This window comes from Conger conger, chromosome 3 (genome assembly GCF_963514075.1).
Source record: "Conger conger chromosome 3, fConCon1.1, whole genome shotgun sequence".
NCBI classification, from domain to species: Eukaryota; Metazoa; Chordata; class Actinopteri; order Anguilliformes; family Congridae; genus Conger; species Conger conger.
The window spans coordinates 40,741,398-40,755,357 of record NC_083762.1 but is presented as its reverse complement, the minus strand read 5'-3'; the positions used below and the strand labels follow the sequence as shown (position 1 = coordinate 40,755,357).

The window sequence follows — 13,960 nt, the reverse complement described above, 5'->3', positions numbered from 1 at the left end:
GGCTAATCTAAAATTCTAAATGAACATGAGATTGTTATGTTCAGTAACGTTATCAAGGGCCAGTAGTAGCTAGATGGCATGATACAGCACACGAACAGTAGGCTAGCAGTAGCCAATCTCACTGACTGTCTAAAGTGGCAAGTGTTCAATTTCTGTCAAAACATGTCAGATACAGTAACATGTCGGTGACCAAAAAGAGACCAGCGTACAGCTAAATTGCCAGCTATGTTAGTTCATTAGGCTGGTCATAAACACAAAGTGGGTTCTTTAGGCAAACCAGCTAACATTAGCTCTGGCTACATGGAAAAAATGCAGTGACAGTCTTAATGCCAGCAACTACTCAAGTGTGTCTGCACAGAACATGCCACGGCCCCATAGTTTATATTTACTTTGTGCAGAACAAGACTTTCTCATTTATACCCAACTGTTTTCATAACAATAAAATGTCAGCATATTAGTATTTTGATAAATTCAACAGATACAAAATAAATTGGATATATTACATACAACATGATAACATTTATTCCCACAGTGAGAATCAAAGTGATTTGTGGGTGGCACTATCGAGTCACTGAATGCACAGTAGTTTGCAAATGACTTTGTTTAATTGTTCCATTGCTTTTGAACAAATATGAAAAATTATGCATAGGCCCGTTTAAGTACAGAACATATACTGTAGCATATACTGTGTATCTGCTTCTACACTTTCATCCAGAATGAAATACAGTAGGCCTATATGAATTAGATCATAGCAATATACACTCTATACTCTACACTATCCACTTTAATGCAGGATCTATCAATCAATCACACTTTTTTTTAAACTGTATGCTACGTACCAACACACTTTATGGACAAGCAATGTTGAAAGAGTGATACAAGATATATGGTCCCAAATAGGACATGAAATAATGCATGCTTTAGAAAAGTGCTAAATAACTATATTGCTTCAAAATTGGCAATACACTTTACAGTGTGTACAGTATACACTACTCTTACATTATGCATTCTCTGAGAGTTTTGAATCTAAAATAATCTGCCCAGTGGTGAACACATGTTGTTTGGTGTACAGTAGACATTAGACATGGCTGTAGCAGTTGTCAGAGATCTGTGCTGATACACCTTGATGGAGAGCTGGCTGATGTTAGTGTTAGGGCTGATTAATTCAGTTTCCTATCTTTTGAGGCTTTCAGCAAATGCAAACATTTCACTTCAAAAGATTAATTCGCTTTTTAGTAAGGATCTCAGCATTGCATTTTTATTAATATTGTATTGTCATATCCACTTTATGCTAATCTAGCATTGCTTTTGGTTTGAGTTTGCTTTATTAAAGTGATGAAATACTGGAAAGTTGAAGGTTGTCTAATAGCTTGGGTTCCCTGCTGTCAGTTCAGCAGGGAGCAGACAACTACATTCTCTCCTCAGAACATGAGTTCTTCAGCTGTGTGAGACGCCCGATAGCCCACCTGGTAGCACTATCATTGTGTGGTGGGAAAGATATTATGGTTCCAGCCAATGGGGGAGTGGAACATTGTGAAGCTTTGAATGGGTGGAGCTGCAGTATATGCTGTCAATCACTGAGCCTGCAAACCGCTCTCTGCAGCTTTGCAGTGAATCATTATAGACTGCAGTGAATCATTGTAGATGGCATTTAATAGCACCAGATTTTGGTGTTCATGAAGACCTGGCTTTCCCAGATGCCAAAATGAGACACTACCCCATATTTGTTTTTGTGTTGGGACCCAAAACAATTAAATTGAAAGCTGTGATTTTATCTTTTGTGTTCTCTTCTTCTGAAAATGTGATGATTTGGAAACATAATTAATGCATTACCGCTCAGTATTTCTAACCCTCCTGCCTGTTTCAAAATCTATTTATCACCTCTCTGTAAATTCTCTGAGCGTCAGTGGCCTGTTCGTCCAGCCTCATTTCCCATAATATGGAGTTAACATGAGTTTTTTAGCTATTAATTCGCAAATGGGAAAGCCCATCCATGTGAAAAATTTGATTTTTGGAATGCCAGTTCTTCTGCAGGAATGCTACTGGCGCCTTTGTCCCCTGAGGGGAAGAACAGTGGAGAGGCCTAGTGGAGATCTCTCGTGCTGAGTAGCAGAACAGTGAGCTAACATTGCATAAGAAACCGGGTCAGCAGCTGAGAAGAAAGGGGCAAAAACACGATGCAGGGATGGTGACGTGGCATTTTTTTCTGCATTGTTACTTTTGTCTTTTGGGAAGACATGTTGGTCCTAACTCTCAAGCTTGCTGTAGGAGCCACCGGTACAGATGAGGGTCTTTCACATCCATGAAGTATTGCCCCAGGTCTCCAGCCATAACCAGGAGCTTAAAGCCTGCCCTGCTCCCATTTCTTAGCTTGCGTTCCTCGAATCCCGGGACCCTGGTTGAAATGGCGTGAGTGTTGTCAGGGAGAGGTGTTGGCTGTTGTTTTCTTAATATTAAATGGCATTTGTTGTTTTTCCCTAGGTGTAGGATCCTCCAGCCTGCGGGGGGCGATGACATACCAAAGAAGCAACTACGCCCTGAACTCCACGGCCACGTACGCCGACCCCTACCGTCTGACCCAGTACGAGCCCACCGAGTCCAATTACGCCCGACAGGCTGTGTCAGCGGACGACGCCGCCACGCGTTCACCTTCCATAGACAGCATCCAGAAGGATCCTAGGTAGGCCACAACCTTTACCGTCACTTTCTTTAAAAACATGGGCACGGCCCAGTCTGGCCCTGCATAATTGGCTTCAACTAACCCAAGGGATGTATGAGAGCGATTCAGTGGGTGGGAATTGCAGTGTTTATTCCTTGAGCAACCCTCTGTGGCTTGCTCTCTGTGCACATGTATGTTTGGCTCAGTCAGGCTCAGTGCGTGCATGGCTTATGAGTGTAAATGGTAAATGGTTGGCATTTATATAGCGCCTTTATCCAAAGCACTGTACAATTGACCCATTCATACACACACTCACACACCGACGGCGATTGGCTGCCATGCAAGGCACCGACCAGCTTGTCAGGAGCATTTGGGGGTTCGGTGTCTTGCTCAGGGACACTTCGACACAGCCCGGGCGGGGGATCGAACTGGCAACCCTCTGACTGCCAGACGTCTGCTCTTACTGCCTGAGCTATGTCGCCCCCAGTGTGCTGTGAAAAGAAGCAGCTGGCTGGCACTGCGTGTTTCAGAGGGCTCTGCAGAGCTGGTGGCAGCAGACGGACAGTATATGAGCATGCTTGTACGTTGTACGTCTGTGTTTCGCATAACAGTGCTTCGAGAGAATGTTCTCAGAACCAACTACGGCTATCATCTACTGTCATCACCTCTGGTCGGTGTGACAGCATTTTAATTGTAATTATGAGAACAAACATTAATTAGCCCTTCTCCAACGAGCCCCTACTCCACACTCCTGCCTCAAGTGTGAGGCTTCAAGTGCCATCCCAAAATATGGGGCTTCAAGCGTTTCACCTCTTCCCAACCGCCCCCCCTTCGGTATTCGGTAAGATCTCGTTATTTTGCTAGTTTCCACTGAATGTTCCAAACAATGCGAAACCAGCTTTTTTAACAACAGTAAATCAGGCTCCGAATTTGAGAGCCACACGACGCACATATTAGAGGCTATTAACTCAGATGCTGTGGGTGTCTGAGGGACGGGGATGTTGGGGGACACCAAACACTGGCTCAGTCTTTTGTGGCGGGAGTGTAAGCTTGTCTTCCCAACGGGGGAGTGGCGAGACGGCGTTGACTTCCAATAAATAGTCTGTGCCGGCCGTGCCGGTACCTTGGGAACGGAGAAACACACACCCGTTTCACTGGTGCAGGCTGCAAGCGCTCTGGGCTGATTTAGATTGGAACAACAGCAGATATTGGATTTTGTCCTGCTCCACCTGCCACCTGAGTAGCTAGGTCAGCAACAAGGCCTCAAACAGGATATCACTGCCTTTGCATTGTGACCCAGTTAAACTGAAGTCATGCAAACTTGGCTCAATATCTTTGTATTTTTTTCATAGCATCAGTTTTTGTTTCAGATATGTTTTTGGCAGATGTATTACATGTATTTATGTTCCAAAAAATACAGATGATTAAGACTCTCACAATTCGGATTTGAAAATGAGACATTTTAAGTCTTGGTACACGATTCACTACCAAGACCTCTCAGCTTTACAATTAGCAGTTTTCAATGATTTGATAATCCAACTTGTAAAAACCTGCTGGTTTTAGTATTCATTGACTCAAACATTTAACATTTCCTCATAACTTCAATTTCCAATGCCAATATCTCTGTGTTTCTATTGTATTGTTTCCAAGTCAAAAAGTTAAACTGAGTCCCAGCGTGAGGACAACATCTCTTCAGCTCGCATACAGTGGTTCATACCCAAGGAAAATACAATACATGGAGACAAAACTGTTCAGACAGCAGCTCCCTTACACGCTTTATTGAATCCAAAGTTAGAAAAGGCTACGGCTTGTCAAAATATTATTCCATTGCAGCCATACCCTAAATTACCGATGATTTATCCTCCCAACACAAAAAATAGCTCTAGATCACATTGCTTTAATGAAATTCATACTTGTTTTCTCCAGGCATTAAATAATTGGCTAGGTCAGCAGAGCAACAATCATTAAATCACATCTAATGCGTCAGATGCATATTTAACTTTCTCTCCTGCTACATTTTTTTGCAGTTGTACATTTGTAATGCCTTAAATTGTATTTGCATTAAAAACGAACACTAAAAAGCTGATCATCCCTCATTCAGTGTGTATGTGTGAACAGGTATGTCTAGATATGTATTATATATTGCTGTAATGGCATTATACAGCTAATTTCTTAGTGGGTAATTATTCATAGGGTGTCCCAAACATTACCAGTGACCTGTGCCATCATGCTTTTTCAGAGCACCATTGTATAATAAAATATTTTTCTTGTTTTTATTTTTTAAATGACACAAAATATGTTAAATTATGCAGCTGCTTCGATGAGATAGCAAAGATGTGAGCACCTGCTTTCTGAATTGTCTAGAATAATCCTAATGGCTTATGGGTATTCATCTGAGCCTTTCAGAGAGAATTAAGATGGATGACAGGGACGTGACATTAGTCTGGTCCATAGGAAATTATAACTTACACAATCTGCACACTTAATGCCTGGAGCTAAAAGTCACCCTCCAATGCGGATTCAGATTTGTTTGCAGTGTTCGAGATAGAAAAATAAGTTAGATGTATAAAATAAGAACAAATAATGAAAAAATCTTTTCTAAGACCATGAATTAAATGTTATTTATGAACCTAAGTATTTCACCACAAAATGAAGCCATCTTTATTTAATATAAAAAATTTTGTATCACTTAATTAAAGATTTTATAAAGGCAAATTCCTGAGCACCCCAAATGAATGGTATGTGAATTTAAATTCATGTACATTCAAAAAATGTCACTGAAATTGGAAAGGTATGTTCTCATTTAACTTGGATCTGATTTTCATTTTGTGAGACTTACTGAGTTTGCCCCCCATGTGAGTTTATATAAAAGGAGTCCTTTTGTTTTTTTCTTCCAGAGAATTTGCCTGGCGAGACCCCGACTTGCCCGAAGTCATTCACATGCTGCAGCATCAGTTTCCCTCCGTGCAGGCCAACGCCGCCGCATACCTCCAGCACCTGTGCTTCGGTGATAATGGAGTCAAAGCCGAGGTACCGTCTGCCCGGAATACCGAGAGGCACCCTTTCAAGCGCGAGACGACCCTCTCCGTGGGATCCGGCCCATCTTCTTCACTCCATTTGCTTTTATTCAGGCTGGAGTGTCCCAGCTGAGCTGTCTGCTGGCATTGCTGGTAGTGCAGTCTCCTGGAAAAGTGGCTCCCCTAATAATTCCTACACTTCTGTCCGCAGGAGGTCTGGGACAGACGCGAGCCACCGAGAGCTTCTCTTTTCAAACGTGCATGCACATGCGCACCTGCACGCGCATGTTGAGCACATGTTGAGCACATGTTGAGCACATGTTGAGCACATGTTGAGCACATGTTAAGCACATGTTAAGCACATGTTGAGCACATGTTAAGCACATGTTGAGCACATGTTGAGCACATGTTGAGCACATGTTAAGCACATGTTAAGCACATGTTAAGCACATGTTGAGCAGGTGCTTTAAGGCCAGATCTATTGTGGCCTGTCCAGCTCATGCTCTACATGAAGAATTTCAGGTTGAAGTTTTATGATGCCCAGAGTACAAAGTAATAGATATAAAAACTCATTCATACAGTACCTTGTGCTAAATTTGCACTTAATTTTGGTTTACATAGCTAGCTACAATCTGTCTGTATTTTGTGTTGTATTTGTGAATAGCGTATTCATATATTATATAGTGTCATTTATTTTATAGTGTAATTTGATGACTGCTGTGTATGTATCCTCATTGTTGCCTAATGTTTTCATTGGTTTTTTAGTATTGTTGCAAGTAGGGACAGTAATATAATGAACTGAATATGCACACGCATGCACGCACACACACAAACACACACACACACACTTCACAGTTCAATTCAGTAGGTCCAAAGAAATGGTCACAAATCAGCCATCACTTAATATCTCAGGTTTTCCCATTCGTTCCCAGTCGTTAATATTTATAAAAGTTATTCAGATGCTGAATAGCATAAGCTGGTGCAATTTATTTTTCACGGTGCTATTTTCAATCACTGTGGTAACTATGGTACAGTATGCACTATGAATGCAGTATGAATGCACTAAAACTCAGGATTCCACTTTGGAAATCCAAATACTGCAAGAAATACGGTAATGTCAGTGTCATTTTCAAGGCAAGGGTCCAGCAAACCAAATGCATAATAGTTTTTAATTGTAAAAATGTGCTAACTGAGAAACGTTCACTGTTGCATACTGCTACAAAAGTACTTGTACATAGGAATGCTATTATCTACGTTTTGTATAGGCGCTCTGGTACAACGTGAGCTCATCTATAAGCTTCTCTGACCATATAGGTGTTCTCCCCATCCGTATACAATCAATGTGCATGTTATTGAAGTGATGACTGAAAAGTATTTTGGCTAAAAACATAACATTTCCAAGGTTGTATAGTTTGTTAGGCTTGCTTAAAACAACTCAGCATTGACAAGGCAAACAAGACACCTTTGATACAGAATTCCTTTTGCAGAATGCTAATTTTAGGTATTGATATTGTCGTCATATTTTAAACGGGATTTGTCCAGTTTTGTGGCTCCATTGTGTTTCTAACCGCAGCAGCCTCAGTCACAATAATCTGTATCCATTCAAAAACAGAAAAAAGAATAACAGCTTCTTCTTTCAATGTGTTTTGGCTGCTGTAACTTTGCTTTAGTAATATGTAGAGTAATTCTGACTCTTGGAAAACAAACTACAGTGGGTTACCTTTCAGAATACAGGATTGTGCCTGTAGTCAGAATGGTTGAAGAATAGAACCATTTTATTTTAGGTATGTCATTTTTAAGCTTGTCTCAAGAAAAGGGCCGATACTTAAGGGGCTTAAAGTATGTGAATCCTCAGGACTGTATTTGAAAATCGCAATGCATTAAGGTGATTTAAATGTCCAATGAAAGCGATATTTGCTGGATAAAGCTTTGGACTTCATTCAATCAAATAATCCTTTCCTACATTAAGAAATAAGAGAGTTATTCAACGGAGATTAAAGGGAGTGGTTGTGAAATTGCGTCATTCAGCTTCAAAGGGTTACATGAGCATTTTTGGCAGCTGTTCGCATTGTTCACATTGTCTATGGTTTTATAAATAAATGTACATATCCTGTTTGAATGTGGTCAAAAAATTTGATTAATGCTTGGAACCACCTGACTGGTGCACTGTCACAGTGTGGAATAACCCTGAGATGCTGGTATATTGACAAAAACACAGTTTTTCTTCAACTTGTTAAGTGGAACCAGGTGCAGACGCCCGTGCTGTGTGAGTGACTGCTATATAATAAATTGATGCAGATAAATCTTTTGCTCCATGAAACAGAATATCTTCTCTATGAGCCATAGAAACGAGCAAGAGGTTTTTTTTGCTAGCGAATCGGTTCCTTTCCCAAAATGTCCTCTCTCGTGAATTCCACTGCAGGTCTGCCGGCTGGGTGGGATTAAGCACCTGGTTGATCTTCTGGACCACAAAGCTCTGGAGGTGCAGCGAAACGCTTGCGGGGCCCTGAGGAACCTGGTCTATGGGAAAGCCACGGACGACAACAAGGTCGCCGTGAGGAATGCGGGTGGGGTCCCGGCCCTCCTCCGGCTGCTGAGGAAGTCTGCCGACACGGAAGTGAGGGAGCTGGTCACAGGTACGTCTGTCTGCCCGTCCGTCTGTCCGTCCGTCCCAGGGTCCCTCTTAGCTCCGCTCCACAGGCTGAGGTCCGCCCGCCCGCTTGGGCTCAGTCAGCCATCTGGTAGGTCGATTAAGGTGCCGTTACAGGCAGCTCGATAGTGACTCATCATTCACCCAACAGAGAGCCTGGGCAAAGTCTTTGTTGTGGTGAAAACAGTAAGACCCCTGACCGAATTAAGTGAGCCTGGCTGATTCATCCTTCAGACGACGCCAGGCTGTGATGGAGCAAAGCTGGCCATCAGGACTGCCTTCCAGCCCCCTTCTGCCAGGCATGGTGTGGGAGTGTGGGGTGAAAAGTGTGCATCCTAGACTAGCGTGGAATGTAGGATGTACAGTAGGGGTGTGAACGGTTAAACGTTGTAAACTTTTACAATTACTAACCGTTTCTTTTTTTCTGAAGCTATAATGGTAAGATCAGTTTAATTAAATTCATATGCTTTTACCAGGCTGCTTTCATACATGTGCTTTCACCAGAAAGATCACGGCTGCTTAAAAACGTACTTTCAGGCTACTTGCTTATTTTAAACTATTTAAAACTCCAAGCTAGTCCTATAAAAAGAATCTGTCAACATCAAGTTTTTGAACAAATATAAAATATAGTATTGGGTTGGTCCTTGACTTAGAAATTGAGATATTCAGTGCTAAACTATGAAAACATAAGCCGTTTTGTAATTTATTTTTATTTTAGTGTAACTTTTGTGTACACTGTATGTACATGCTCTGTCATAAATTTGTTCTACAAGCAAAGTTTACTGTTTCATAAAAATATAAGCCACATTGTATAGAAACCATTGACATACAATTCATTAGACCAGTCGACTATGGTATCTGTACAAAATCCCATTTTTATATTTACACCATTTTCCTATTTTCTACATAAAATAGACCAGATTTCTTGTGTCACCACCAGGACACGGTGTTATCATATTACTGTATATCACGCAAATATTGGACATTAACGTGACCATGGAATTTGGAGTGCGAACCCTGTCTGTAACAAAGCTCTCAGTAGCAGCAGATTTGGCACATTTCATGTCAATCAAGTCTGTCAGGCAGAAGCCAGAGGGAAGAGGGATGAAAACACGATAAATTATAATTTTAACCAATACGTTTAAAAAAAAGGTACACGTAATCGACCAGCATGCCTGGACGTAACCTACACAGCTTTAACTACAGACTACTGGACATCTATGGGCCACGATGTCAATGTAAATATAAATCCTTTGGCAATTAGGCTATTATCTGACTTACAGCGTTGGCATTTAAATGAAACCATTTAACATGGCCCGAAATAGTTACATTTTTGTCAGTATGACCTCTAGCAGTTGTAAGCAGTATCGTTTACACGGTTAACCGTTTAAAAAATGGGATGGTAAACTTTTTACAAAAACTGATGATTTGCCACAACCCTACTGTAAAGCATGGATTGCAGATTGTACAGTAAGAAGTGTGGGTTGTGGAGCGTCGGGTGTCTGGTGTAAAGTGGATTGCGGAGCATTGGCTGTGAAGTTCAGGGAAGTCGGTCTTAAGCCTCTGCACAGACATATCCTGACCTTCTCAATCCCCTTAACCTTATCCAAGGTTTACATACTATGAGTGCCACAAAGATTACAGTGGTCCTACTGGCGTCGCTGGCAGCTGTGGACTAGAGTGGCAGGTGGGGGACAGCTACCAAATTTATCTCTACCAAGAGATAAATATCATGATACCTCTTTCTCAACTTTAAGCATGGAAAACATGCCTTGCCACTTTCAAGTTTTTAAAAGCATTTCTTAGGACATTTGGGACAGCGCCAAGTTCTGGAAGCAAATGAAGGCATCTTGATAAGCGGGAGCGAGCATTATTGATTAAATAATAAAATATATGGCGGTATAGCAGTTGGTGCAGCGTCAGCTATGTATTTTGCCATAGATGTGGGAATTTTATGAGGAAATAATTCCATGTGGTCTTCCAAGTGGCTTGGAATTGGAAAACGCGTGTAGCAGGTGGCTCTGGCACCAATATAAAGCGGACCAGTTGCGTCGTAGAGGAAGAGTGTGCTGAAACGCACACCCTTGTCCCAATTTACATGCAAATCCAGCTCCGTACAGAAGGACTGGAGGTCAGACGGACTTTTCCCTCACTACTAGTTCTTCAATCATTTCTTTCTGGCATAATAACTTCAAAACCCAGTTATCTGGACACCGGTATTCCTCCAAGTTAATTTTAGTGTTGACGGCCCACCAAAATGGAGAATTAGGCAGTCATCGAGCCCGTCTTCTCTGGCTGATGGGTTGCATCCAGCGACCCTCACAAACTGTTTTCAGTCACTCTTCTCAGGACCCTTTAGCCGTGAGTAATGCTTCTTGAATGCGTTTTAGGGTTTGAGTCAGGTTTTTCTTCGTGCCGAGAATGCTGGGTGCTCGTTGGGTCAAATACATGGAGATGGAGAGGAACAATGTGCTCTTTGAACCCCAGGAAAATTGACTAAAGCAAAAAAAGGAGAATCCAAAGCTCACTGATAAGAGTTTTGTGGAGAAGTGAGAAAAATGTGAATAATAGCGCTTACTCTACTTCCCAGGTGTCCCAGACAGTCTTATGTGAAAAAGCCGGAAGCAGCAAAATGCCTTTGAAGAGCCTTTATCATATTGGCATATTGCACAGGGATATTGAAAGTATGAAAGAAGAATAGCTCAAGTATTTCTGCCCCGTGGGTCTTCATGTTCCTCCTCTGCTCTTTCTCATCAGAGTGCCTTGGACTCTTGGGACGTGAGCTCTATCATTCATATTTCTCTCGCTTTTTCAAGACTCTTTTCCGTGATCTTGGGATTCCCATTTGTCACTTAGGTTGTTTTTTTGTTTTGTTTTGTTTTTTTAGTCGAGCTGCACTTCAATGTCTGGGCATAAATCATATTAAGTGTTTATTTTAAATCTCTGTGATGTATTGAATATTGAATTCCAGATACTGGAGGGAGGGTGTCTGCACAACCTGACTGAGAAGGAGACAGGAGAAGGAAGGAGTCTTTAGTTAGTCAGGTTGGGGTAGTGACAGCCAACACTTGCATGTAAGGTAAGAGGTGGGGGGGGGTATTAGAGGTATTAGGGGCCTACACATGCCTGTAAGCTATGCAAGTCACCTCAGGTGACTTAAACAGCTTACATGCACAGGTAGCTGATTGTGTACTGAAGTAGTTTAGTAAAGGAATATTGCGCAATAGCAATAATTAACACCTGCAGCCCCATGCCTGGGAACACCTGGTGCAATGCCAAGTTCCCTAACCGCCTTTAGCAGTGTTTACCTTCAATATGCAGACGTCAGTCCTCATTTAAGCTTACAAGTTTGGCTGTTGCATAGTCTTAGGTGGGGAAAGCTGGTTTATCGCTTGGAAAACCGCCGTCTCATTCATAAATTCCGATTACATTTAGGGGACGATTTGCAAGTCGTAAAGGAAAATCAAGGCTGCTGCTTTCAACTTTCCGGATGCTGTGGTGTGGTGCTGTATGGTTCATCAATGAGTCAGTTTCAATTATCAGCGGATCCCTACAGGGTCAGCAATAAAGCTAGCCTTTAGAGAGAGGATGTGCATTAGCATACATTAGCAGTGTCGGAAAGGTTTTGTTTTGTACGGTTTTTGCTGGCAATCCCCAGTTCAAACACAAAGAAAAGATATCCACAAGCTGTTGCAAATGCCATGTTCCACTTTATTAATGTAAAGGTTTTGGACTAATTACCTTCATTAGAACCTGCAAAACAGACAATGCATCGGTAGGACAAATGGCTTTCCATCAAATTCCTTTGATCAGCTGTTTGCAATGCTCCTGTGCACACCCTATGTGGAGCATTTCCTCTTGGGAATTGTAGATTTACAAATTTAGTGTTTATACAGAAAATACTTCATTTCCCAATTGTAATTTTACAGAAAACTTTTTCCTTTAATTATCCAGGGCAATGCTGCAAACAACACTTTGAGGGGCTGCAGAAAACCATGCAAATCCTCCAGAAAGCATGAAGTTAGCTTACTATTTTTTCCCTCATTGAGGAGGCCATTGTGTATGGACTACTGAACTTGAGTTATAGTACAATTGCATTGTGGAGCCCCACTGAGAGAACATGCAGCCTGCAAGGCTCTGGTCTACCAGAGTCGATGCTTGTGAATGACAAGCTGGAAAGTAAAAGTGGTGAATTTCAGTTCACCACTCCCCAATCATATGCCGCCTCCCATAACTCATTTTCACAGTTTTCACTTGCGCAGTTCACACCTCACCTAAGACGCATATCCTGCCAACACGCTCCACAGGAGTGCCCTAACCCAGTGTAAACTGATATGCTGTACATACAAGCAGGTCCATAGGCCTCGAGGGGTAAGTCGACCTGTCGTCCCTCCACATAAATGGCAGTGGAGATTTTTAGCTCGTTAATCCTGCGTTTTTTGCCAAGCTCTTTTGGCCTACGTGCGTATATGTCCACCACCGCGATGAACGTCCTCCCGCCTGGGTAGACAGTCTTTCATCTCATCTGCATCTCATCTGCCCTCTGCTGCCGGGGGCCTACAGTATCTGTAGTATGTAGGTAGCTACAGTGCAGTCTTTACATTACATTACATTATTGGCATTTGGCAGACGCTCTTATCCAGAGCGACGTACAGTTGATTAGACTAAGCAGGAGACAATCCTCCCCTGGAGCAATGCAGGGTTAAGGGCCCAACGGCTGTGCGGATCTTATTGTGGCTACACTGGGGTTAGAACCACCGACCTTGTGTGTCCCTTAACCACTACGCTTCATTTTTGTCCATTTCTGCTCTTTTGGCTCTGGCTCTGGACGTGACATTAGATTTGAAATGAAACATGGCGTATTTACATTTTTTATACATAGTCCCTCCATTTTAGAGGACCAAAAGTAATTGGACAATTAGCTGTTTCTGATTAGTCAGGTGTATTCAATCGCTTATTTAGTGCAAGTATTTATTTCAAATCCAATGTGCTGGAGCACAGAGCCAAAAGAACAGAAATTACACCACTGTCCAAATACTTACGCACTGTACTGTATGTTTCCAAAACTTTTTAGGGCTGTTAATTGAGCACCCTGGCTGTGGCTGTTGGATGTCGAGTTTGCCCTGAGGGTCAAAAAGGACAATGTGGCTTCCTGGAGTGAAGCCACTGTGTTAAAAAGGCATGGTAATTGAATCTTTCAATGAAGCAAAGGGATAAACCAAAAAACCCATTAACGCAGAGAAACACACAAAGGATCGGCAGAGTGAGTTTGTTAGAAGGCCTTTAATGAAAAGTTGGGGCATGAGCCCTTCCAAGGATCAATGCTGGATAATGCTTTATTAGGAACACCTGTACAGCAGGTCATATCTAACCTTGAATTGGATGGGCCACAGCAGCAGAAAACTAATAAGTAACACATTTTTTTGAAATATAAAAAATTGGTCACTTTGAGTGTATTTTGTTTGCTTTATTTATGTATGCGGCAGATGCCCTTTTCCAGGCTGGTGTACTGTATAATGTGTTGGCTACAAACAACCTATTGAAAGCCCAGACATGTAATTAATTCTGAAAACTAAGCCACAACAGTACCTTCAGTAATGTAGTACATAAGCAGTGCTATAAATATGAAATTTA

At 41.9% G+C, this 13,960-nt stretch overlaps 1 protein-coding gene across 2 annotated transcripts in view; it reads left to right on the top strand.

Moving 5' to 3' along the window:
- LOC133124012 (plakophilin-4-like) overlaps nt 1-13,960 on the top strand; it is a 131,198-nt gene that overhangs the window by 90,878 nt on the left and 26,360 nt on the right. For both annotated transcript variants that reach the window (XM_061234811.1, XM_061234812.1), the window contains exons 9-11: nt 2,482-2,680; nt 5,557-5,689; nt 8,099-8,312. In XM_061234811.1, coding sequence (XP_061090795.1) covers nt 2,482-2,680; nt 5,557-5,689; nt 8,099-8,312 — 546 coding nt within the window. The remainder of the gene's footprint in view (nt 1-2,481; nt 2,681-5,556; nt 5,690-8,098; nt 8,313-13,960) is intronic.